This window comes from Drosophila suzukii, chromosome X (assembly GCF_043229965.1).
Source record: "Drosophila suzukii chromosome X, CBGP_Dsuzu_IsoJpt1.0, whole genome shotgun sequence".
Lineage (NCBI taxonomy): Eukaryota > Metazoa > Arthropoda > Insecta > Diptera > Drosophilidae > Drosophila > Drosophila suzukii.
Genome location: NC_092084.1, coordinates 8,799,603 through 8,824,834, shown reverse-complemented (window position 1 = coordinate 8,824,834; position 25,232 = coordinate 8,799,603). Strand labels below are relative to the sequence as shown.

At 42.8% G+C, this 25,232-nt stretch overlaps 1 protein-coding gene across 12 annotated transcripts in view; it reads right to left on the bottom strand.

Annotated features, from left to right (window-relative positions):
* Window positions 1-25,232, bottom strand: part of sdk (sidekick cell adhesion molecule) — an 85,192-nt gene that overhangs the window by 2,629 nt on the left and 57,331 nt on the right. The window contains exons 4-17 of one of the 12 annotated variants that reach the window (XM_065868201.2): window positions 21,177-21,353; window positions 18,618-19,371; window positions 18,413-18,540; window positions 17,926-18,066; window positions 10,818-10,937; window positions 10,453-10,608; window positions 6,814-7,245; window positions 5,796-5,981; window positions 5,089-5,106; window positions 1,683-4,916; window positions 1,333-1,614; window positions 1,124-1,147; window positions 526-846; window positions 126-460 (exon numbers count right to left, since the gene is read on the bottom strand). In XM_065868201.2, coding sequence (XP_065724273.2) covers window positions 126-460; window positions 526-846; window positions 1,124-1,147; window positions 1,333-1,614; window positions 1,683-4,916; window positions 5,089-5,106; window positions 5,796-5,981; window positions 6,814-7,245; window positions 10,453-10,608; window positions 10,818-10,937; window positions 17,926-18,066; window positions 18,413-18,540; window positions 18,618-19,371; window positions 21,177-21,353 — 6,308 coding nt within the window. Of the gene's footprint in view, window positions 1-125; window positions 461-525; window positions 847-1,123; window positions 1,148-1,332; window positions 1,615-1,682; window positions 4,917-5,088; window positions 5,107-5,795; window positions 5,994-6,813; window positions 7,246-10,452; window positions 10,609-10,817; window positions 10,938-17,925; window positions 18,067-18,412; window positions 18,541-18,617; window positions 19,372-21,176; window positions 21,354-25,232 lie in introns of all 12 variants that reach the window. The other 11 variants (XM_065868199.2, XM_065868207.2, XM_065868203.2 and 8 more) reach the window with 11 other exon arrangements.

The following is a 25,232-nucleotide window of genomic DNA, read 5'->3' as shown; positions in this document are numbered from 1 at the left end:
CTCTTATGATCCTAAAGTGCTTTCTTGGGTTTCGATTTTAGTTTCGCTTACGGTCTTCAAAGACCTTTTCTATTTGGGGTTTTGCTAGCATATTTTACTTGGTCTCTGTTTTTCCCTCAACTCACCTGCGATGCCTCCGAACTGCTCACCTCCGAGGGCTTCTCGGTCACACTGCTGTCGTCCGGATTCTCGTCGTAGCACTTCAGGCTCTCCTCGTCGCTGTGATAGGCCACGGAGGCGGGCGAGGGGCGTGGCGGACTCTTGCCGAGATGGACGCCCGGCGGCGGACGATTGGTGGACTTCCTGCCCAGGGTGCCCAAGGTGCCGCTGCGCAGAGTGCCCACACTGTTAAGGGTGCCGGTTCCAACGCCGTGACGAGAGCGGTACAACTCCAGAGCCAGCTCCTGTCGCTCGTCAATGGACATGGCCATGGATTCCTCCAGAGTCTTCTGGGCCTCCTCTGTAATTGCAAGAAATCATATTTAAATTAACTAATTTATTCAATTCAAAACCTCTAGAACTTACGTTTATATTTGTAGCTCTTGCTCTTGACACACAGCACTGCAATGACCATCACTATGATCACTATCGATGTGGCCGCCAGTGAGACCATGAACCAAGTTTGCCGATAGAAGGGTTTGTGCTGCAGATAGCCATATTCCAGGTGAAGTTTCGAGGGCGTCAGGATGGAGTCCTTGGAGTACACAGGGAACGAGATGCCATAGCGATTGTAGGCAATCACCCGGAATGTGTACGCAGTGGAGGGCATCAGGATGTGATAGCTGACCGTAAAGTCCTGCATCATGCCCTTCCTAGTCTGCTCGATTTTCGTCCAGCGGGAATCGTCTATGGTTTGCGGAAGATAAAAGTTAGGGTTCTGCTTGGAAAATATTTAATAATTAACTCTAACTACACAATATCAAAATAATCAAAATAAATATTTCGATTGAAATAAAATAATTTTTAAGAAATGTAAAAATGCAAAAGAAACCAAAATGAGCTATGGTTAAAAAAATAAATGTACTTAGGCAATATATCAAAATTTATCGATAATATTATTGTTATTAGTAAAAATAAATAATCATTGCTTACATTCTAATTTCTACGAGACAGCAATACTTACAAACAAATGACGGCTCTCCTTTTTCTACGCAAGCATTTCAAAAAATGTGTTATTATAGTTTTTGGAAATAATTTGTCATTTTAGAACCAAGTCACCAAAGAGATATCGAATGCAAAGTAGAAGAGATTCAAAAAGATACGGAGAGATCATATAGTAAATGCAGGTCCAAAACCAGTTCTACAATTTCGAGTAGGAAAACAGCAACTTACCCCGCTTTTTGGCCTCGATTAGGTAGCCCAGAATGGGTCCCCGACCCGATGGCCCATTGATCCAGTGCATCTCGACGCTGGACAGCGTCTTTGTCAGGATGAGATCACGAGGCGCTACTGGGGAACCATCTTGGGGTCCTGTCGTCACATTCTCACTCACACCCGGACCGTAATCCACGGACGTTTGAGCACGGACGGTAAACGTATAGGTGACCTCCTCCTCCAGATTCTGCACTCGAAGGGTAGTATTAGATACCTTTTGTTTCACCTGCTTGCTAAACTCTGTGGGGATTGTCGGAAATAAGGGAAGTTAGAATCTAGTTTAGTATAATCTAATAATGGCAACTTACTCTCATTCTCCTCGGTGGTTTCGTAGGTGACCAAGTATCCCAGGATCTCGCCGTTGAGGAACTTTGGTGGATCCCAGGTTACCTCCAAGCTCTGCATTGTGATATCCGAAAATCTAAGGTGGAGTGGAGCACTTGGTACTCCTGGCAGTGTTTTCACAGTAATTGGTGCAGATCTAGGTCCATCTCCGGCCGGATTGAAGGCCAGCAATTGGATGCGATATTCGGTAAACTTGTCAAGGAACACCAGGCTGTGCGAAGTGGCCGTGGCCGATACCACCTCGATTTCCTCCTCCCACTTGCGGCCGGGCTCCAAGGCTTGTGGTGAGTAGGTGACCAAGTAGTAGATCTTGTAACCCAGGATATCTCCATTCTGCATGCTCTGCTTCGGTGGCTTCCACAGCAGACGCACTTCGGTGCTGGAAATGGGCGCTGCATCTACGGCTCTCGGTTCTCCGGTGGGCACCGCTTCGCCCACATAAACCGCTGCTGGGGGCGTGCCAGGTCCAGGACCTTGGGAATTAAAGGGCAGCACCACAATCTCATAGTTGCGATCCTGTTGAAGATCCGACAGCACCACACTGTTCTCATTGATGCCATGCACATCGGTTTTGGGTGTTGACTGCAGGGCGGTTGGGAAATCGGAGAGTTGTTGGTAAAGAATTCTATAGCCACCGGTTCCGGCATCACCATTCCACATGCCCGTTTCCAGAGCACTCCACTGTACCCTCACCGAAGTGGTGGTGATGGGGACGACCTTCAGGCCTCCAACTCCGACTGCCGGAGCAGCGGGCAAAGTTCTCACAACCACACTTTCGCGACTGAAGGCCGAGGGTCCTAGATCATTGGTGGCCTGAATACGAAACTGGTACGTCATATAGGGTCTCAGCCCAAGAGCTGTGTAGGAACTCAGTAAAGGATCCACTCTCTCCGGGAGTGGTTGCCATCTGCCCTCATTCTCGCGCATCTCCACCGTGTAGTAACGAAGTGGTGCGAAGCCATCTCTTCCCGGTGTCCAACTGAAGGTGATCTGATGAGCCTGTATTTGACTGCGTGATATTTGTGGAACCGATGGGGCCTGAGGTCTTTCCCGGTTATTGGTGGTGTACACCAGAGCAGTGGCTATTTTTCCCCAACCCAGGCGCGTTTGAGCCGTGCAACTAAAGCTGTAATACTTCTCGGGCAGCAAACCCGTGGCTCGGAATGTCCGATCGGAGGGCGGGAACTCTCGACTATAGTTCAGCATGGCACTGCCATTCAGGGTGTAGGTGACCTGATAGGCCAAGATCTCTCCATTGGGATCCATGGGCACATCCCAAATGATGCGAGCCATGGTCAGGGTGACGTCGGGGAAACTCACATTCGATGGCACACCCGGGGTATCCTCAAAGGTCTGAACCCGAATGGGTGGAGTGCTCAGAGCACCATTGCCCAATCTCGTGTAGGCCAAGACCTGAACATGATAGACCACGAACTTCTTGAGTTCCGTCAAGGTTGTGGTGAATGTGGCATTATTCGGTATCGTCTTATGCAGCACCTGTTGTCCCCGATCCGTTGCGGCATAGAACACCTTGTAGCCATCGATCTGACCGTTCCTATGCTGTGGCGGAACTTCACCCCATTGCACGACGACTGTGGTGGATGTTGTGGCATTGGCCTGGACATCCAGTGGTCCATAACTTGGAACCGCCTCGCGAGTTCTCTCCACGGCCGTCTCACTCTCCTTAGAGCAACCCACGTCATTGCAGGCATTCATTTTCACCTCATACAGTGTCCACTCTTCCAGACCATCCAACACATGCGAGTTGGCCGTATGATCTTCGATTACCACCGATCGTGGTAGGTATTTTATGGTTCCGGGAGCTTTTACCAATTGCTTGTAGGATATATTATAGCCACGGGGGTTACCATACCACTCAGTTTGTTGCAGCGGAATCCAACGAACTCGCAGTTGTTGAGCACTCATCGCCCTCACGGTCACATTGAATGGTGGATGCTTGGGCCTGGCCTGGATGGTCTGGAAATCTTTAGTTGCCTCGGAGGGTTTCGAACTGCCAACCACATTGCTGGCACTCAATCTTAGCCTGTATTGGGTGAACGGCACTAAACCAGTGACGGTCAAAGTCTCCGCATCGGGATCATTGATCTCGCAAATGGTGAACCATGTCATATTCCTGGCCGTCTGACCTTCGACTTTCCACTTGGTAATGCTGGAGTTGCCATCAAAACCGGGAGTGAACTGTAGCACAACGGAGAAGGCTTCGATATTGGAGAGTGCCAGACTAGTGGGTGCATGTGGTAGAACTGGTTCTACACCACTCTGAATGGTGGCTGTTTTCGGAGTACCACTGCCCACGCGCGTCCAGGCGAAGATCTCGAACCAATAATGGGTGGTGGCCTGCAATTGATTCACCGTCAACTCAGTATCGTCCGCTGTCAGATTGAAGGATTTCAGGGTATCCGGGCGATCTTTGACTTGGTAGCGAACCGTATAGCCCGTGAGGATACCGTTCGTAAAGCGTGGCGGTGCCCAGAGAACTTTCACCGATCGATCGGAGACATCGTCGAAATGCAGGGCAGTGACCTCGTCGGGCACATCATCCAGGGTCATGACCGGCACTTGAATACTGGCCACACCATCGCCAGGATCCGTGAAGCACAGCACACTGATATTGTATTCGGTGTACTTCTCAAGACCTCCCAGAATGGCCGTCTGTTCCGCCAGTGGATCAATCAAACTCGGTGGCACCGTCATCATGCGTCTCTCAATGTCCTTCCACTCGCCATCGATCAGTCGACGTTGCCAAGCCTGAATCTTGTAGCCCTGATTGATGCCATTAATCTGTTGCGGATTCGGTGGTGTCCATCGGCATCGGGCCGCCGTCGAGTTGATGGCCTCCACTTTCACATTCGTGGGCGGTGCTTCTGGTACTCCTTCCTTGGTCTTGATCTTGGAACCCTCGGTGTAAACACCCACGCCCATGTTGTTGTAGGCTGCGATCTGAACAATATAATCCTTCCAAGTGATCAGTTCTTGAATCAGAAAGTTGCGCTGCGCTTCGTTGGTAATATTCTGATAGGACCAGGGAACATTGTTGTACCCAAATAGGCGATACCGCAGGATATAGCCAAGGATCTGGCCATTGCGATGCTCCTCCAAGGGCGGTTGCCACTGAGAGATGATCTCCGACATGGAGCGAGCGGATCCAACAAATCCCACCGGTGGACCGGAAGGAGCTAAATTGGGGGATTGATATGTATATTATTAGAGTGGGCTTATAGATATCTGTAGTCCATTTAATGGAGAGTCTGTACTTCTCTCTGGGGTTTTCTTTGTTCATCTCTGTGTGTGTGTGTGATTTGTGTGAGGGGGCTTAAAAGGGGCGTGATCTGGTCTATAAGTATATACCTCGGTGAAGCGGAAACTCTACGCGCAGGCGGGCGACCAACGGCGATTTTCAAAATTCATTTTCGTGATGACAACGATAGCAGTTAAAAGTACAATACATATACAGGGTATTCAGCATTAGTTCTTTACACTATACAAGGCTATATACGGGATATATATCTTTATATATATATGTTTTCTTAAATGATTTATAATAATTTCTAAGAGAAAAATCAGACAAATTTAAAATCTGTAATTTTACAAACTTATAGGATCTTTTATCGAAATAAAATAAATGTTTTTGAACACGGAATAAAAAAAGGTACAGACATCAATTCGAGTTTAAAATAGGTACACAAGTTTTCCGATTTAGTTATTCGTGATTCTATATAATCACTAGAAATTAAATCAGATCAAATGTAAGATTAGTTTACAAACTAATCAGAATATACAAAAAATAAATGGAATAAAGAAAGTTCAAGACATACATTTACGTAAAAAAATATTTTTTAAAATTTTAAATGCGTTTAATACAAGAGCACTTAATCACTTGGGAAAGCTTTGGATTTTTCTTAATAAAATATTCACAAATTAAATAAAAACCAACTCAGGGAAAGCAATACAACACACACACAATATACGTTACGATACTAGTACTCAATGCACAAAATGAGGATTGGAATCCCAAAAGCAGGGATCGTTTGCGGGATCTGGGTAATACTACTCACCTTCTTGGGGCAGTTCGACGACATTACTGGGTTCCGATGGAGAACCCTCGCCCACGCGATTTACGGCACTAACCCTAAACTGGTAGACGGTGGCGGCCTTGAGGTTCTCGAGCAGGATCCATCGTTGATCCGCCGAGACATTGCTCAGCTCGGTGATCCAGTTGAGCAGAGGATCTGGGACTGGACCTACGAATTTTTCTGTGATGTTAATGTGTTTGGAAAAAACAGCAGGCGGGGATCATGGTGAAATGGTGAGTGTGTAAGTGGGAGATAGAGATTCAGGTGCGATTGGTGTTATGGTGGATTGGTGAAAGGGTGTTCAAGTGGTATACAGATATATATATATATTTTGTGAAAAGTGTGTAGATTACAGCGTGTTCCATGTGATGACGTTGTTGTTGTTGTCGATGTTGATGTGAACGCGATGAAAACAAAGTGCAAAACAACAAATTACAATCGAAAATTAAATAACGAATATGTACAAACAAGTTATCATCAATAAATTCAATACATAATACAATTAATATGAATTTACAGTTCGTAAAATTTCGGTTCGTTCCAGTTGTTGGTGTTGTTCAAAATAAATTTAATGGAAGAAAAGAGAGAACAAAAAGAAACGGATCAAAATCTTGGTTTCCTTTGTGTGGTTTGTAATAAGAACCTAAGTTAAGTCGGTGGTTCGTGGTTCTTCATGAGCTTAAATTTAACCAACGGTTGCCACTTTTTATTGTATCTAAAATATTTTGAATATGCTTAGTATATATGGGTTTTCTAAACATGTTATCGAAATGTATTAAACTCTTAAGAACTACATGTATTTTGTATAAATGAAAGTAATTATATGTGATTCGCGGGCTATTCGTTTCTGTGCGACATTTTTACTTATAAATGGCAACCGTGTACACTTTCATCCCTCCCCATAAATCATAAATCCAATGCTAACCAAAACCACCGCAACCCGCAAACTCTACGCTACCGGAAAATACACATAAAGATAAAAGTATCCAACGAAACTTACCCAATTCGGAGACCTCACGTCGCTGGATAATAAATTTGGATATTGGACTGTTGCCATCGAATCCCGGTGTCCAGGATACGTTGATGCTGCGCTGTTGCGGCTCCGGCAGTCGTTCCACCTTCACGTTGCTGGGCGGGAACGGGAGCTCGATGACACTGAGGCGGGCGGCCCGCGTCTCATTTCCCCCGGGAGAGGTGACCACACAGGCATAACTTCCCACATCGCTGGCCCGAACCGCCTGGATCTCCAGCTGCCCGTCCGCCTGGACCCCAATGCGCTGCGAATTACTGATGGGCGTCGACGACTGACCCTCGCGATACCAGTCGATGTTGTACGGAACACTTGGATCACTGGACACCTTGCACTGCAGAGTGGCCGTCAGGCCAAGTAGCACCGTTGTGTCCACCGGCGGCTGGATGATTTGTGTCCGCACTGCGGGAAAAAGAGATGGAAAAAAAAGAGGTGGAAAGGCAAAAAATAAGAGCACTTTCTGGACACGTGGGGTTGATGGGAGGTGGATGGAACACATTAACAACACGGCAATGCAGATTAAACGACCGCAAGTTGTGTGGCAAATGACAAGTCGCGACAGCCCCGCCCACTTTTATTGCCCGCCCATCGGCAGACACCTCTTCTCTTCCGCCTCGTCTTTCAACTGACCCCCCTCTTGGCTTATCCCTTAACCCGTAGAGAATCCCAGTTCCCAGGACTCCGAAAGGTGGGGAAAACTGAAGTTTTAAGGCCCCAAAACTGACACACAAAGCCGCTTTGGCAAAAAAACCCTGGATTTGGGAAACTTTTGGATGTGATAACTAGGAAGTTCGTAAAATGTGGTATTTATAGTATCCTAACTATCAAATATATAACTCTTAAAATAATAAGTACTGGTTAATTTTGGTATGTTTTTCTTAACTCTACTTTTGTAACTTTGTTATAGTACCCGCATTTATTTAAAATCTTGAGAGCTTATATCCCTCAAATGATCCCTATTACAGGGTATTCTGTAGTCTTTGAGCCCACACTGCACACTTGCAGGCACATGTGCCCCCTTCGTTCGTCCCCTTTATGTATGGCTTTCTCTTTTGATTTTATTTATTTTATGCTTTTTCTTCCTTTTTTCTTTACTCTCGCCCGGCATTTCTTTTTTAGCTCTTTTCAGTCACTTGGTGGCCCGCATGCATCAAAAGTTCAACGCGCCCCGTGGCCCAGACATTGTTGGTGGCAGTGGCAGTACTGATGGTACTGGTGCTATATGGTGGTTCTGCCGATGGTGTTGGGTTCCGTTCCGCTGGTGTTATAGTTGTTCTTGTTGTCGTTGTCGGCCTGTTTGCCATAAGCCAAGTTGTTACCCATATGGGACGAGATGAACTGCACTGCATTGCACTGAACGGCAAGAGCGAAAAGTCCACAAATGAACCTGGTTTTCCCTTAAAGCCTTCTATAGTGACACCCTGGATACCAGGTATTATGGGTCTTGTTGGTTCATTTGGCTTTAAGCTATCATTTTCACAAGAACTAAATTTTAAACAGTTTTATGGACAAATTAAAAAAAGTATCTTAGATGTTTTGAGGCAATTTGGAGGTAGAAAGTATAAGCTAACCAAAAGGTTGATTTCCGCCCCCCAGGGGGCGCCAAATAATACAAAATCATTCTAAAGTGTATTCAGAACTTCGATATCAGCCCGAAAAAGAGATTCATCGTTCCTCTGCTTTTTATTTCTTTGTCGGACTTGTGCATGGTGTTTTATGCAACACACACGAATAAAGCCAGGAGGCCGCTGCTGGGTTAAAAGGGGTGATGGAAAACTGCCATCAGCACAGTGGCCACAGTCCACGGAGTCCACGGGCCGCATTCCGGCGTTTTGCCAATTAGCCGCACATTGATGCTGCCTTTTAGGACCACACACCACAGCACACACGTGTCGCGCGCACACACACACAAAATACGCACAACACACTCGTGTGTGCTCAGGGCCAAAAATATTGCATGTGCAAATCAACTTTAATTACACAAACAACACAATGGACAGAACGAACGAGTGGCGGCGGCGGCAGGCAACACACAAAACCCTTAAAAAATCATTTGAAGCTTTTGGATTTTCTGGTCTCGCTGACGCTTTTGGTCTTGCAAAAAGTCAAAGCCATATGCCCATTTAACATAGAGACATGTGTGGAAATTGTACAAGGGCTATGTATTTTTCGTATTATCCCAAAAGCAATTGACGCTGCTCAGGAGGGAGCACTTCAAATGGAACCCATCGTTGTTGTCGTTGTCACTGCTTTTGGTTGTTGGCATTATTATTATTTTGCCTAGTTGTTGTTGTTGTTGTTCTGGTTGTTGCTGTTGTTGTGGCTGCTGCGGCTTTGATGACATACATTATTATTATTGGACCATGCATTTTAGTTGATTTGATGCGATGTTAGGGCCACACTAACGCACAGATAACAACCTACATATGTGGCAGCAGATACACGGAAAAAATGCAGGGCTAGCTGGTTACTCAATATAAAAGTAAGTACTCTACAAAAGGAATTCCTTGCCTATACCATATACCATTTTTACAATACCATTTTATTAGGTCTCTTTACTCATGGATCATGAAATCCCATTTGTTCTTATAACTTATCTTTTCTTTTATCAAACATACAATTTTTTACAGTGGCCAACCCTTTTTGAAATTGATATTTTTCTGTGTGTGAACCGAAATGTCATTGGCAATCATTTGGCGATAGAGAGCCAGATATACATATTTAAAGGGTGAGGAGGGGCCAAAACAGGTGCACAAACAACCGTCTGTTTAATGGAGAACATTTTTGGTAAGTAAACTCAATTTGAATCTCTTTTGTGGTTACACAAGAGTTTCGCTGGGCGGATGACAGCATTTCAGTAACAGTCGCAGGATGTGCCAACATCAAAGCTCTGCGATTGAACAATTGATGGGAAAGTTGCGGGTTAAATCGAGATGGTAGACAAGTAAGATTGGAGCTCAAAAAAAACAGTGGCCGGAATTTAATTCTATTAAAAGGATAAAATATACATCTTTTATATCCCTAAACATTTCTTAAGTCCATTAAAACCTTTCTTATCTATAAAATTATTATTACAATAAGATACTAACAACAGGTAACAATCTATTTATATCAAAAAGCAAATATTAACTTAGCAAACTCAAGGCTTAGTTGGGTTATTTAAAAATCTGAAACACAAATATGCAAAGAGAGAAACCGAAATGCTAAAAGCTTAGTTTGGTTATTTTTAAAGGACTAGACTAATGGAAAAGCAAAGTCTAAACTGTGCATGCTTTCAGACTGGCTTAAATACGTAAAATGCGTATATTAACAGGGGTTAAAAGCCCTAACGCTGAAGTTGGTTTCCCCTGTTCAAAATTTTTGCGAAAAGGGCTGGTCGGGTGCTACATAAAACATGAAACATAAAACATAAAACCCTCGAAAGCCCCGCTAACTAAAACGTTAACACTCAAAGGCGACCGACTAGACAGACGCACTTCAAACTAACAGACGGGCGGAGCGGCAGGCAATTAAATTTGTGGGGGGGGGGATAGATATACTGTATTTTGAATTCTGATTACTGGATGCTGGATACTGGATACTGGATATCCTGGTAAAGGGGGAACTCACCCAAAACACTCAAATAGGCCTCGCCCTTGACGCTGCCCGCCTCGTTGGCCCGCACGCAGATATATAGACCCGCGTCCACGGATCGGATGTTCGAGATGAGCAGGTCGCCCGATTCGAGTATCTGCACCCGGCTGGATATATCCACCAGTTGGGTCTCTGGATTTCGGTTGGATTTCGGGTGGGTTATGGGTTGGCACGATGCGAGCAGTTTTGTTAGCATTACAAGTTGGTTGTTTGGTTGGTTTTGGTTGGTTAGCGCGGGCAAACAGATAAAAAAATAAAAAACAAAAGATACATATTAGCATCATCATAATTAGTGGGGGGGCTCTAGCCATGCTCTGGGTTATTATCGTTGCCAAACTTACCATTGTATATCCAGGTTATATTCGGATTGGGAGATCCAACTGCCCGGCAGGATATAGTAGCATCCTTGCCATCCAGAGCAGTCACATTCTGGGGCGGCGACTCCATAATTGGAGCCGATGCTGCGGAAATTTAAATACAATCGATTACAATTAAGCCACAATTAACTTTAAAGGTAAAATCACGGTGGGGTTATGGGCTAGATTCAACGCAATTAGTGGTTAAGTAGTAAGGGTTGTGTAAGTGGTGTGGTTCTTTTTTTGTTTGTTTTAATTAATCAGCTTCTAAGGAAAATCTGTGAAGCTGAAACAAAAATTGATTAAATTAAATCTACAGCATACTTATTGATGAATAAACAATAAGGGATATTTACATATGTAAGCCTATGAAAGATACTATTGAATAATTCAAGTGCACAAAAACATGACAAAATACGTGACAAAAAATATTTGAATGTTAATATAAAATATGTATATCTCTGGATTTTTTGCACATTTTTTTTTTCAAAAATCAAATTGTTTTGTTTCTGTTTTTTAGGGGTGTTAAGGGTAAAGCATTTTTTCGCTGATTTAACTACCGTTTTCAAATGTTTACTTTGTCTTACAATTAATTATTTATTTGTCGTTAAATTATTCCGTGTTTACCATGGGCAGGTTTGCAGGTGTTTTTTTTTTTTTTGTAACAAAATTAATTTTATTTGCCCTTGGCAACAAATTCAAAAAAATCATTTAAAAGCTTATTTATTTAAGGGCAATATACTGGTTTATTTATTACACAAACTTCTCTTGTGACACTTTTATATTTCCCACTTATTATCAAGTAACTATTTTAATCCCCGATTGGGGTTTCTCCTCAATTAGTTTTCAATTGATACTTTTTCTTTGATTAACTACTTCATTGACTCAATCCACCGCCTTTCACTTTCCGCCCTTCATTGTGTGCTGACTTTTGCAATTATGATTACACCAAATTAAAGGCTGGCCAATTAATCATGCTGCCTCCTTGTTGGCATCAGGTGGATGGATCAGGTACCTATATATATATATATATGTATTCATATATATACCCTCCATTTCCCTCATTCCTCAGAACGTTTGGCTCCATTTGGCGCCCTTTCACTTGCTGCTGCTGCTGCTGGTTAATGTAAATTATTTATTGGATTTTGAGTGGCACGATGGCTGCCTGTTTCTGTTGCTCCTGTTTCTCATGTTTTTTGCCTGTTTTCCATTGTTATGGCCAAATGCCACGCGCTCGAAGGTCGAAACTGAGGCTGCTTTTAACTGGTTTTGCTCCTGGCAGCAGCGAGTCGGGTCGAGTCGAGCGCAAATGTAATAATATTCGTAATAATTTCGCATGATGAAGCATTCCCGTTAACTACGCTTATGTAAATAAGTGCATAAAATTACAATAAAAGCACCCAGGGTGGGTTGCTCCTTGCAACATTAAGATATTAAGTGCTCGTTGCTGCAGTTGCAATTGTTGCTGGGGAAATCATAAAGACATCAACTCTGCTTGATACAACTGAAGCAAAAAAAAGAAAATAAACAAGAAAAAACGCTATAGTCGATGGCCTCGACTGTTAGATACCCATTACGCAGCTTATAGGGAGTGCGAGGGAGATAGAGATATGCCTGCAGCAAATTGGCTGTTTTCGAGATGGCACACTTTATTTGCTTATAACTTTTTAACGTATGTTTCGATTTAATATTGATAATTAGAACAAAATCCCATTTACACTTCTACTGAATATTAACTTAACTTAGCCTAACTTGCGCTGCGCAAGAACCTCAAGAATCTGCATGCCGAATCCAAGATCTCATCGTTTATACGGACAGACGGACATGGCTAGTTGTACTCGGCTAGTGATCCTGATCAAGAATATATACTATATATACTTTATAGGATCGAAAACTTTTCCTTCTATCTGTTACATACTTTGCGACAAGTCTAGTATACCCTTTTACTCTACGAGTAACGGGAATACTAAAAGAAATAAAGAAAAATTCAGGGGTTACAGGCAGGCCAACTTAAAGTTGGATTAAATATGATTAAGCCTGTTCACAGGGGCCACAAGTAACTTTTGTATGATGATACACTTAAAGGACAATTAAGCTGCACATCGGGTTTAATTTTGGTATGGAAAATTTAAAGGGCAATATATGTATGTATATATCCGACCCGGATAACTCCTTCGTCCACGGCAACGTGTTAACTGTGCTTAAGCCGCCCCGGTGGTCAGTAACCAGCCCTCTCTTACTTTTCCGGGTCTTTTGGCCCGCTTTTTATGGCTCACGCAAGCCGCATATTAAAGACACGGAAAGGACCGCCTGAAAGGAGAAACAATTTGTGGCAGGATTCGCCAGGGAGACCTAAAGAAAAACCTAAAAAGTATAATAATAAACCAAACACTTGCATCTAGGCAGAGTGCTTAGCATAAATTCAAACTAAATCGAAGTCAAGTTCGCAAATGATTTATGCCCAACAATCAAACGGAGCGTATACGTAATGTATATTAAGTATACGTAAGTGGTACACAAAGAAAAACAACATCTTGATTGTCTCGATAATTGAAATGAAATGCAGATGTATTACTTTCAACGGTACTTAAATGAAATTGAAAACTTTTAGATATTCCAATTTTAAGATATTTTCTTGAATGTATAAACAGGCGGCACTTGGGCCATTTCGCATTCGCCTTCATCAACGGGGTTGGCTGTAATTAATTTCGAGTTGACCCACTAAAGAGGCCGCGCCATCAACTTAAAGTCATAATAAAACGCTCACTCAGCCGGACAAGTGGGAAAACTGGGTGATGGTGTGGAAAACTGGGTGGAAAACTGGCCATTACTTGGCCATTGAAGTGGCCACCCGTTCCAGAGTCCAACATTAGCATGCGAATTGTTTTTAGCCCTCGTGCCGCCTTTGTGCCGGGCTCTAAAATTTTCACCCCACCCCATTTGGCACACCGCTTAAACGCTTTTTCGTTCTCTCCAACAATTTTCCCTTTGAGCGCAGCCGCCCTTTTCTTATTTTAATAAGCATAAAGAACCGCTTTTCAAGGGTCCCCTTCAATTGAGCTGCATAATTTTTGATACAGACTTTTCGACTAATCGAAAGGCACTCTTTGGAAATGCTTAATTATGAAAGCTATTGAACCGACTTTTGGCCTTTGATTGGTTTGGGTATTAATTAGTGATTAACTGTAAAATAATTTTTGTTTATAGGGTTGTTTAAGGAGGAAACAACTTTTCGGGGCCTTATAATAAGACATAATATTTGGTATAATATACAAGTTTTCAGGTTTCATTGCTTTCGTGCACTTTCAACTAAATGACAAGAGAATGTTACATAATGGCACTTTACTTATTTGCGGTTCTTGAACCAACTTTTATACTATGTTTAAGGCCCATTTAAATAACCAAAATTACTATACAAACAGTAGTAATTTAGTCAAGGAATTCGAAACTCCTTTTTATGAGCTTGGCATGTCGCAGACCAATCAACTCGAAACTCTAACGTCCGCTGCAATCAATCAACGGGGCGGTATGGGGTTAAGCCATTTCGACCTCTGACCTCTGACGTACAACGCCACCTGTTGGCGGTCCCATGAAAAATGTTAACGAAAATGAATTTGAAAACTCTTGGCAAATAAAAGAAATCTCTACAAATTCGCACAGTGGAAATCGCATTGAGCCATCAGGCAAACGAAAGGAAGTGAAACAGCCACGCCCACTCCGCCCCCAAAGTCACCTAATTACTCGCACACATACACAAACAAATAAAAGGGGGGGTGGTGGTGTGGGTGATGGGTGATGGGTGGTGGGCGGTGGGTGTTAAGTGCAGGCACCTTGGAAATGGCAGGAAGCGGCGATTAAAATCACTTTTGCGTTTCGGGAAATTACGAAATTATGTTACTCGAGAGTTGAGGCAGCCGGGAAAAGCTCAGGCAGCCGGAAAATGCGATGTGGAAAACTCTGACTGTGGCAGGTGCACGGCGAGCGGTAGTGGCGGTGGTAGCAGTGGTAGCAGCACGAGCGCAGATTTACGCCAACTTAACAAAAATGAAGTGAAGAAGGCGCTCCGCTCGGTTCTGTTCTGTTCTGTTCCGTTTCAGAGAGAAAAGGCCAACACAGAAAGATGCAAAACTTTGACAAACACTGGGCCCGGCTGTGTCGGCAGGAGGTGCAATTAAAATGCAGCCAGGTCTTAGGACCCAAGAGCACCCGAGCAATCCCCTTGAACGCGAAAGGCTGGAAAATAATTTCCCAACTCAACTTCTTCGCCTATCTAAGTGAAAAGTGCTCCGGCACAAGGATTATCCCTCAAGTGGCCTTCCAAGCGGAAAAACAGAGGGAGGTGGAGGGGCTAGTGGGTTCCTGGCTCTGGATAGACTGACGAGGGAATCAGCAATACAAATGCCAAACACTTGTTGCCATAGCGAGGAGCTACAGAATTGGGAGGATGGGGAGACGCAGCTCCACCAGCAGATAAACGAGCGCACAAACAATAAACGAAAGAAATTGCAAAATGAAATCAAGCGAGTCCCAAGTGCGCGACTTGAGAAGCGCAGAGAAGGGCGCCCGGTTGCGAACAGGATTAAACTTGAGCACTGGAAAAATGAACATCACCAATAAGCTGATTTAAATATCCAAGTCAAGCGCCTCAATACAATAGTTTGTTGTTTAAACTTAAAAGGTTTTCAATGGCGCCCTTTACTTGGCCAGCTCAGAGCTGCCCATCGGTCATTTTTCCCAGTGTAAGTCCCCGGGAAAATAGCTCAGGGAGTGTTGGACCGGACCCGGTGGGTAATCGAATCACAGAGACCGGAGAGTCAAACAGCAAGCGGCCAAAGGTGTTCATAATCCGATTCTGATCCTGATCTGGATTATCTCGGCATAGACCAATTACGAGGGCAGCTCACTTCGATGGAAAAAAGGGACTACGATAGGTAGGACTACTACATGGGCAAAAAGAGGACAGGGTGCACACACTCTCGCCCAGAAACAAAGCCGATTAGGACAGCAGCGGCTCCTTCATCCTGTTGGCCAGGATGGCCCGGATTGCCCAATGCAGTCAGACAACAGTAATACAGAGGAGCGAAACTTCTGCTTTTGCTGGCAATAAAACTTATCCTCCTTTAGATAGGGAGACTGGGCAGAGAATTACAGCCTTGGAGAGGCTAAATGATGGCCCCGCCGCCTAGGATCGTAAAATGCGCTGGCGCAGACAAACAAATTGACTCGAATTAGCCTAGGCAAATAAAATTAAATGAGCCGCAACGATTGGTTACCATTCAGTCATGCCGAGCGAGATCCGGGGCGCTCGAGAGGGAGCAAAAAATATCAGAAACTTGCCCAGGCTAACTATAAAAGCTGGAAAGTTTTTCAATAAACCGCTGACGACAAAATCTCTTAACTAGTTTAACTCGAATACAATGCAGCAGGGCTGCAAAAAAAAAAAATAAAATCGAAAGAGAGGGGATAAAAATAGATGGAAATGAAGGAGGACCATGCTGCAACATAAGAATAACTCAGCAAAATATGCATGGAAATTTCAAATTTACATGAAAATCCCAGCTCTGGCCATAAAAATTTAAGCGATGAGGGGGGCAGCACAAACTTTGCTTAAAGTCCCATCAAGAAAGACACAGAGACGAAACTTATTCTAGACCCGCAAAACAATATGTCCTTCGCCCCCTGTCACAGGCCTCGACTCAACTCTCAACTCGCTCTCTCTGTCAAATATTTAAAACGTCAACGGAGTCACTCGTTTTTTGGGTTAGGCTCATGAATGAGGAATTATTCTCCGGCCAGCCGACAGTCAGCTAGCCAGGAACTTCGAATTCGCAACTCAAACGAAGGGAGCCAAGGAAAAATACCCAAAAAAAAAATAAGAGGAAGCCCTACGATGTCATGTCAGCATGACAGCAGGACTCAGGAAAATTTTCGTCCCCAGAAGTGTGACTTGTGTGTCAGTCTTAATTTTCGCATTATGAAATTCATTAAAATGCAAAATTGTCCCACAGCAAGTCATATTCAAGTGGGTGTGTGCGTTTTTTTTTGTGTGGGTGGCAACCCTAAGGCGCAATTTGACCCAGCACTTAACGGTACTTGGGAGCCTTTGAAGGTGAAGTCCTAACTCATATACTTATATAAGCCGTCACTCAATGACAAATTCGTAATAACCCATTTTAATGGATGGGACAGTATTTCAAAGTAATATTAAAGGGATGTACTTAAATATATTTAAGTGAGTAAGATATAAAGGTGAAGATTAAACTAGGTGTCAATATCAACTAAAAGTTAAATAATAGTTAAACAAGATTAATAATGCATAAACCGGAGGTAATTGCCAAAGCTAAGGGTTTAAAATTTTGTTTGTTTTTAGACTGGGTATTCAAGATGCACATCTTTTTGGCCTTTAAAGTGCTGTTCTTTTTCTGTGTAGACTTATGTTAAAGCTAAATCAAGCTAAATGGGGGAAAAATTCAGCTTATTTTTTTTGGATATAAAGATTTATTAGATTAACCATGGCTGGAGTGTTTGTGTTTATCCAACAGAAAGTGGTGAAGGTTGCCGGGGACTAATCAACTTGAATGAAACATTTTTCTGCTTTTGACAAATTTGATAAAGCAACAGAATAGAGAGGGTAGGGCAGGCGAAATTCCTACTGCTCTCGTTGGCCAAAGGCGCTTTGGCCAAGACTGCAAAACGAAGCTTCGCAAGAGCCGTAGGGTGAAAAACAAATTAAGAATGGTCCATGGTTCATGGCACAAAAAAGAAGATGAAACGGAAACGAGGGAGCCAAAAGAATACTTGTAGATAATATTTAAGCTTAGACTTAGGAACCCCAAAGGCAGTCAAAATAACAGCAAGCCAAGCCAATAAAACAACAAATTCAATCGCAAAACAATCAAAAGAGCTACTTTCTAGGGGCTATAAGATATTTTGAGGGAGTGTAAGGTTTTTTTTTTTAGGTACTTTTAGGGGTTTTTTCTTTTAAAGAGGGGGTGAGTGAAAGCTATAGTGGGTGCAAGTAAGTGTGAGTGCTTAAGTGAGTGTGTGTGTTTTTTTTTTTGTTTTTGTGTGGCATTTAGCTGCATGCCCATACCAAAGCGAAACTCCTTGCGTCTACCGGAGGAACCTGATCCCGATCCCGATCCCTTTTCCGATCCCACGCCAGCATGCGAAGCTCTTACCCTCAGGATTCGCGGCTGGGCCAAACGCTTCACGCGGATCTTGGCCGTTTTTGCTATGAATTCGTTTGTTAATAATGGGTTAAAAGGTCAAAATGCAAAAATGGTTAGGGGTATATAGAGATGTATAAATGGCATGGAGGTATATGGAAAGAGCACTTATTTAGTATACCATTGTGACAGGCACTATCTTACACTGTGTGACACTGGTTAAAGTGGACTGTTTCAAGTTTACCATATTATCATGGATTATAATGAGAAAAACATTGTTTATTTCAACAAATTTTAACGATTTGACGATTTTTTTTTTGCTGAAATCTCTATAAACTCGCAGGACTTTTTAGCTTCCACCTTCGGTTCCATTGTCACACAGTCATAGTTGAAAATCAGCTCTTGACTTACTTTTTACGCGCAGCCAGGTGCTTGCCGAGTTCTCCCCCGCTTCGTTGATGGCCAGACACTGAAACATTGCGGCATCATCCAGGATTAGCTTCTTAATTACCAGCGTATTATCCGTGTTCAGCGAGTATCTGCGATGGAATTTCATAAAGAAACAGAAAAGAGGTTACCACAAAATCGATAAAATCTCTAAAGCAACTAAGCCCACCTTCCGCTTTCAATGTGTGGATCCACAGATTCGGCATTCCGGAACCACTTGACCTGGGGCGTGGGTTCACCAACCACATCGCAGGCCAGTTGCACCTGTCCACCGAATTCCCCAAAGGTTTCCGCTCGCATGGGTGTGAAAAAGACGGGTGGTTCGAGGATTTGGAGGCGAGCCGAAGCACTAACCGGCGGATAACCGCCACTGCGCAATCGCACCTGGCAGGTATATTCACCGGAATGTGAGCTATTCGCCTGCAGCAAGGCCAGAGTTCGATTCCAGGGATCATTTAGGTTATGCCTCACTCCGGCCGTTTCCACAGCAATGCCATCTTTCCGCCAAAGGGTTTCCAGCTCGTGCAAAGGTCTGGCATTCGCAATACACTGCAGTTCAACCACTACGGTTCCCATTTTAACCTTAACATCCTGCGGACGAACTATGATCTCCGGAGCCACCTCAATATTCGGATCTCCACTGACATTTAGATAGAGAAAGGCGCTGCTCTCCTCTTTGCCCAACTGCGTGTTGATTGCCTTCGCCCGATATCCCTTGCGATCGTTTTCATCGGCACTTAGGATAACCAGCTGATTGGCCTGGGTGAAGGCGTACTTGATGTCATAGATCAGAGGTCCGTCCTCCGATTGCCACATAACCGATGGCACGGGCACGGATTCAATGGCTGGCATATCGAAAATGGCAGGATGACCACTAATCACTGTCAGTCGACCCTCGGTGGTGTTCTCAAAGATGCCCATGTCTGTGGATGAATGGGGAGAACAAATATTGAATTATTATAATTTTATAAATGTTAAATACTAACTACAATGGCTACAAATGTTTCTTCTTAAGCACCAACAATATTACTTATTTAGCTCCTTCAGAAAAACCCCTTTATTCTATCATCTATTTATTTATATATATAAAACAATTATTAGTGGAAGCAGACAGTTTTCTAATATTAGCTCATATTAAAAGATATCTATGTAGTGCCACGTACTTCACTGTAACTGATATCCCTGGCATATTCCCTTTCAAAATTCTGGATTTACTAACAGGCAAATCGAAGGAAACCCCAATGCCGTGGAAACCCAGGAGAAGTGCTCCGTGCCTTCCTGTGGTGTCACTCGCTAATTGAATTGAAGGCAGCGCGCGGCCTGCGGGCAAGTCAATTTAACCTCTGACCCCGCTCTCAAGCAGCCGCTCTACGCCTTCCATTAAACCCCCCGCTAAGAGCCACCCGGCTGAGCTTTAAAGGTTATTAGTTCAGTTTAAGCACGCCCTCCCTCTCGCCGCTTCGGTCCTACAATTAATTAAGTGCTCAAGACGCTGCTGCTGCTCCAAGTCAACCAGTCGTCGAGTCATTGAGTCAGTCTGTCAGTGAGCCACGCCCATCAGCCGTTTTCCCCCCTTAGAAAAGAAGGTCACCATAAAGGGGGGTTATGTGCCCAGTGTTGGGAAGTACCTATGTAGATACTTGTACCTAAGTAGCCTGAGTATTTGGGGACTTTTTGGAATATTATGTATACTTTTTGAGTTGTATTAATTATGAAAAATGATATAATAGTATACGATAAGGTTATTACCACATTAAAATATGAAAGAAAACATACATCGGTGGGACTCGAACCTGTTACATAGCTTATACCGTTGTAACGTTATATAGCACTGTCTAATATATAGGTCAATCATTTTGCTATTATAATCTTCCCTAACTTGGTACAAATATCGTTTACCCATTCCAGCACTGAACATAAGCGATGGCATAAGGGGTTCTCTTCATGGAGGTCGTTCTCATGTCGAGAGCTCGATTTATTAGGTTCAAGTAGTGGGGTAATAAGCACTCGCACACATGCACGCACACATTGAAAGCGCTGAGCTCAAGTGTCACTCACACTTACTTGTCTAATTGTTCGTTACATCCACACCTACCCGGTGACCCTTAACCCGTACCAGTACCAGTACCAGTACCCGTACCCGTAACCCCTGACCCTCCCTGCTTCTCCTCCACGTTCCGTTCTTGTTGTAATTAAGTTCGCATTAAAGAAAAATTAGCAGCTAGACATTTATCAGGGCCAGGGGGTAAAAGGCTTGCCTGCTGTGACAGCCGTTTGATTAGTACTCCACCTAGAAACCCCCCTTCACGCCCGCCCATGCTGTCCTCTAAAAAACAATTTGAAAGTCTTTCTAGTTTCTCCTGGCAAAAAATTAACCCACTTATCTAAGTGCCCAATACTGAACTTTGACTCTACCACTTCCCTTTAATTTCCAGGGTATTTAAATATGTAACTTTGACATTCTGATTATAATATTATACTAAACTTTATCATAAGAGTTGAAGAGCACCTTCGTTAACCAATGAGGCATAACTCAATTTCTATTATTTTTTCAACTAATTGGTAACTTAATCTGTCGAAATGCTTAACCCAAAATAAAAATGAATGGAATTATTCCGGTAGTATCTCAAATTTCGACGCATAGAGGATGTAAGGATGTGGCCCCCCCCCTCCGGACTCTGTCACCCCCCCCATCGTCGTATGTGAAATATTCGGAATATAAACTTACAGGCAACGACAATGTCACTCTTCTCGCTGAATATGGATCCGGCATCATTTCTGGCAATGCACTGATAGCTGCCCGCATCCTCGCGCCGAGTGCTGTGGAACCGGTAGAACTGGCTGGATGAGAAGTCGCCCACGGGGACGCCGTCCTTTAGCCATCGATATGTGGGCTGTGGGTATCCTGTAGATGCGAAATGAGGAATATGAAAAGAGAAAGAGCAGAGGGAAATGCTTTAATAAATATCATGCGGAGCGGTGGTTGGTATGCTGGGTGGTTGGGGGGTGTTATAAAGGGTATCTTGTACATATCATTAAGCTCTGGCATTTATTTGATTTGCACTGACAAAGGACATCAGACAATTGGCTGGGAAGTGGTAAAGGGATTAAAGGTCCTTTGTCTTTAGAATACCTCCCTATCACAAACTTAATTAAATTTTAGTGAAACGAATAAATATTTAACCCTAGACTTTACTCTTCATGATAAAATAACTATCTTATTGCACTAATATATTAGAAAAAATGTTTAAATCTAATTATTTAAATCAATAAATGTCAATAAACATGACAATTACATTAGGTAGAATTACATTTTTTACATAATTATACACCACTCAATTATATGTTCATATTCCTAAACATATTCTCACAGAATCCAACAAGGGAATTTTATTTTTTCTAACACCACAAATATATTAGAAAAAGTGTTTGAATCTAATTTAATTATGCGTTTATTTAATTTAATTAAACACAGTTGCCATTCCGTATGCACTACATTGATTATGTCTTTTTTCGTCCGACAACTATTAACTTAGTAAATCGATTTAACCAATTAAATCGCATGCTGGCCAAGTTTTTCTGCCATAAAGAGCGAGCCATAGATGGTGGGTGCCCCGGAGCACAAAGGACACCCTTGTGGCCACATATGGCTTCATTTGTTTGAGCTGCCGCCCAGAAAAGAAGCCAAAGACTCGAAAGCTCCAGAGATGGGACCATGCTTATATAGGGGCGTATATAGAGTGCTCATTCTGATTTCATTGCTGCAGCCGAGCATTTAAATTAAAGTTGATTTATATGGCCACCATCCCAGCCAGCCATTCCAACCCTTCTTCCCAACCCATCCACCCACCTGACCTCTCCAAACTCCCTTTGCGAAATGGAATTGCAATTGGAATGGCTAAACAAAAATTACATGTGACCAAAGGGGTTGGGGAGGGGCCCAAAAGGCCGAAAGGAGGAAGGAGGCCGGCTGAACTAAATGAAAGTCTGAATAAAATATGCGATTCGCCTAACTGGCCAGGATGCAACAGGATTGAGTGCACATCACATCACAGGATGGAGGCCACCGAACGGGAGCAGACGGATTGGATTGCCGGAGGCCCAAATCCGGTCATCAAGCCGGCGGAATGCCACCCCGAAAACCCAAACCCAAACCCAAAGTCCTGGCGGGACCATCAACGCTTTTGCAAAGAGCTTAAGTCGGGGACTCGGGCTCATCAAAGAATTGGGGTTGATGGCTAGGTGTTAGCAGGCTGTAATCCCGAATACCCTGTGCTCAGAGCGTATAGATCCTCTATTGCTGATAAAATTGGTTCCTAAAAAATTAAACATCTTTACAATTTTTTTTGATACTAATTAAAAATGTATTTTATATTTTAACATTAAGTCTTTTTTTATAAATTACTCTATACCCCAATTCGATTTTTTAGTTAATACCATTGTCCCCTAACAATGGTATTAATATATTCCACATTTATCATATGTTTGCTACCTTTCCAACTGATTTTTAAATTATTAAGCTTGCATTAAATATTATAACCCATATTCAACTGCAAGCACTATAGATACCCTTCAAAATGATGCCCCATATAATGTATTTTAACATTTTTCAGTAACCTTTTTACAGATCTAGTCTACTAACAAAATATACATGTCCTCAGTGAACCCTTAAATTTTGATCCCCCTACGAATACCGCTTAAGTTCTCAAAACTCTACCTTAGTTCACCAAACCAGCATACCCAGTCCCTTTTGTGGCACTTACAGGGTAACACCAGGGTAGCCAAACGTGGCCAATGGCAATGCAATTCACTTCATTCAGTTTGCAGACAAAATCGAATTGAGCCGAGTTAGAAGCGAAACTGGAAACTACCAGTCGAGAATAGGAATCAACTTGAGAATAGCAAGATATAGGGGTGGAGATATCAGAGCGGAGAAAGTGGGTAGAAGAAGGCTAGCGAAGAAAGGAGAAGACAGAAGAAGCCCAGCAGCAGCCAAAAGTTTCTCAAGTGTTGGCCAAAAAAAGAAGAGGAAATACCCAAGGATACGAAAGCAAAAAAAAAAAAAAACAGAGAAAGAGAGAAAAAAGGTTACATGAACGGACCAAAAGGCAAAAGTCTATTTGAGCATTTTGGGCAATGACGCTGCTATAAAATTACAATTTGGGGAATTGTAAGGCAAATACACACGGACACATGCGCACACACACACACACACATGGTCGCAAGGACGAACACACACATGGGCGCACACACTCACACATTAGAGTGCCTTTAGTCAACAGCAAAGGGAGCACAAAAAAAAAGAAAGTAGAAGAAACCAACATTCTCCAGCGAAATGTGTCAGCGCTAAATCGAAGCGAAGGCCCAATAAGCGGAGAATCGAGGGGAGAAAGAGACAGGAAGTGGGAATAGAGAGAGACAGGGAGAGAGCAGATCCCCGACGGACCCTTACCAGATAATACACTTGTAGAAAATACACCCTATACCATCTAGATCAAAAAAATCTATAAAAAGGTAATTTTAAATTATTTCTTTAGGTTTAAATCAATGTTAGTGCTATATTTCTTTTGTCTAAGGTATAAAAGATCAACATTCACGTTAGAATTAAGAACCAACTTGGGTTTTTAAAAGAAGTCCGGGGTTCAATACCCAGTGATTGCATAGTGAGTTGTGTTATAGAAATAAACATAGCCAATCATGACCACGAGTTCACTATATTATAAAAAAATTGTAATGTTCTTAAAATTTTTGGATTTTTTTAAATTTATTTATAATACCTGTAGAACTCCCCTATTTTTATCAGTGTCCTCACATGTCCCTGTGTCATTGAGTGTGAGTTCACATATGTGTGTAATGAGTTTTTAATAACTAAACTGACAAAAATCCTTTAAGCCAAAGCCATACAAAGTCACTGTCACTTCAAAAAAAAAAATAAAAAACCGGGCACAAAGCAGAGGAAAACTCAAGGCACCATAGAAAAAAAAACAGAAAGAATTGGGAAGGCTGAAGACCAGTGAAAACAACCCAAGAAAAAGAAAAACGGGGGCCAAAAGAAGCTGAAATTTACATTCTCTTGGGAGGCGGCCAGAGTCAATCAGATAGTAAAAACGGGAAGAAGACCCTGGTAAACCGAAGGCCAAATGGAATTGACAGAGCGCAAAATTCATTAAAAAGGAAACAAATTTTCATTTCGAGCTGCAGACAGTGCACAAGACCTTTAACCAAGTTTATCAAAGGAGGCAAATCGAAAGTTATTAAAAAAAAAAGATGAAAAAGTATATATAAAAACTTAAATTAAATGCCAACTTTCAATCACTTAAACCTCTTTGCCAAGCTGTCTTTATCGCTTTACCAGCGCCAATTCCGTAAAATAGCGATTTTCCTTTGCCGCCCATAAAAGTGTGCTACTGTTTTTTTTTCACTTTTTTTTTCTTCTTGGTAAAATCGGCAACAAGTCATCACCATATTTATGTGGCTTTTTCTTTGCGGCTTGCCACACAGCAGCCAAATGCCACTCACTCAATCAGCCAGGCAGTCAGTCAATCAGTTAGTCAATCAATCAATCAATCAGTCAGCGTGTCTAAGCAAGCCCAACTGCATATAAATAAATTCAATAAACAGGCGACGCAATGCAACAAATTGCATTTGTGTGTATATGTGTGTGTGGATGCGAAATGGGGGAATCCCCGGTTCCGCATGGCGGAAATTGTTTGATTTGTGGCCAGAGCAAACCCATTGGAAGCTCCACGAAATCAATTGCATTTAAGAACAGGGGCACTGGGAG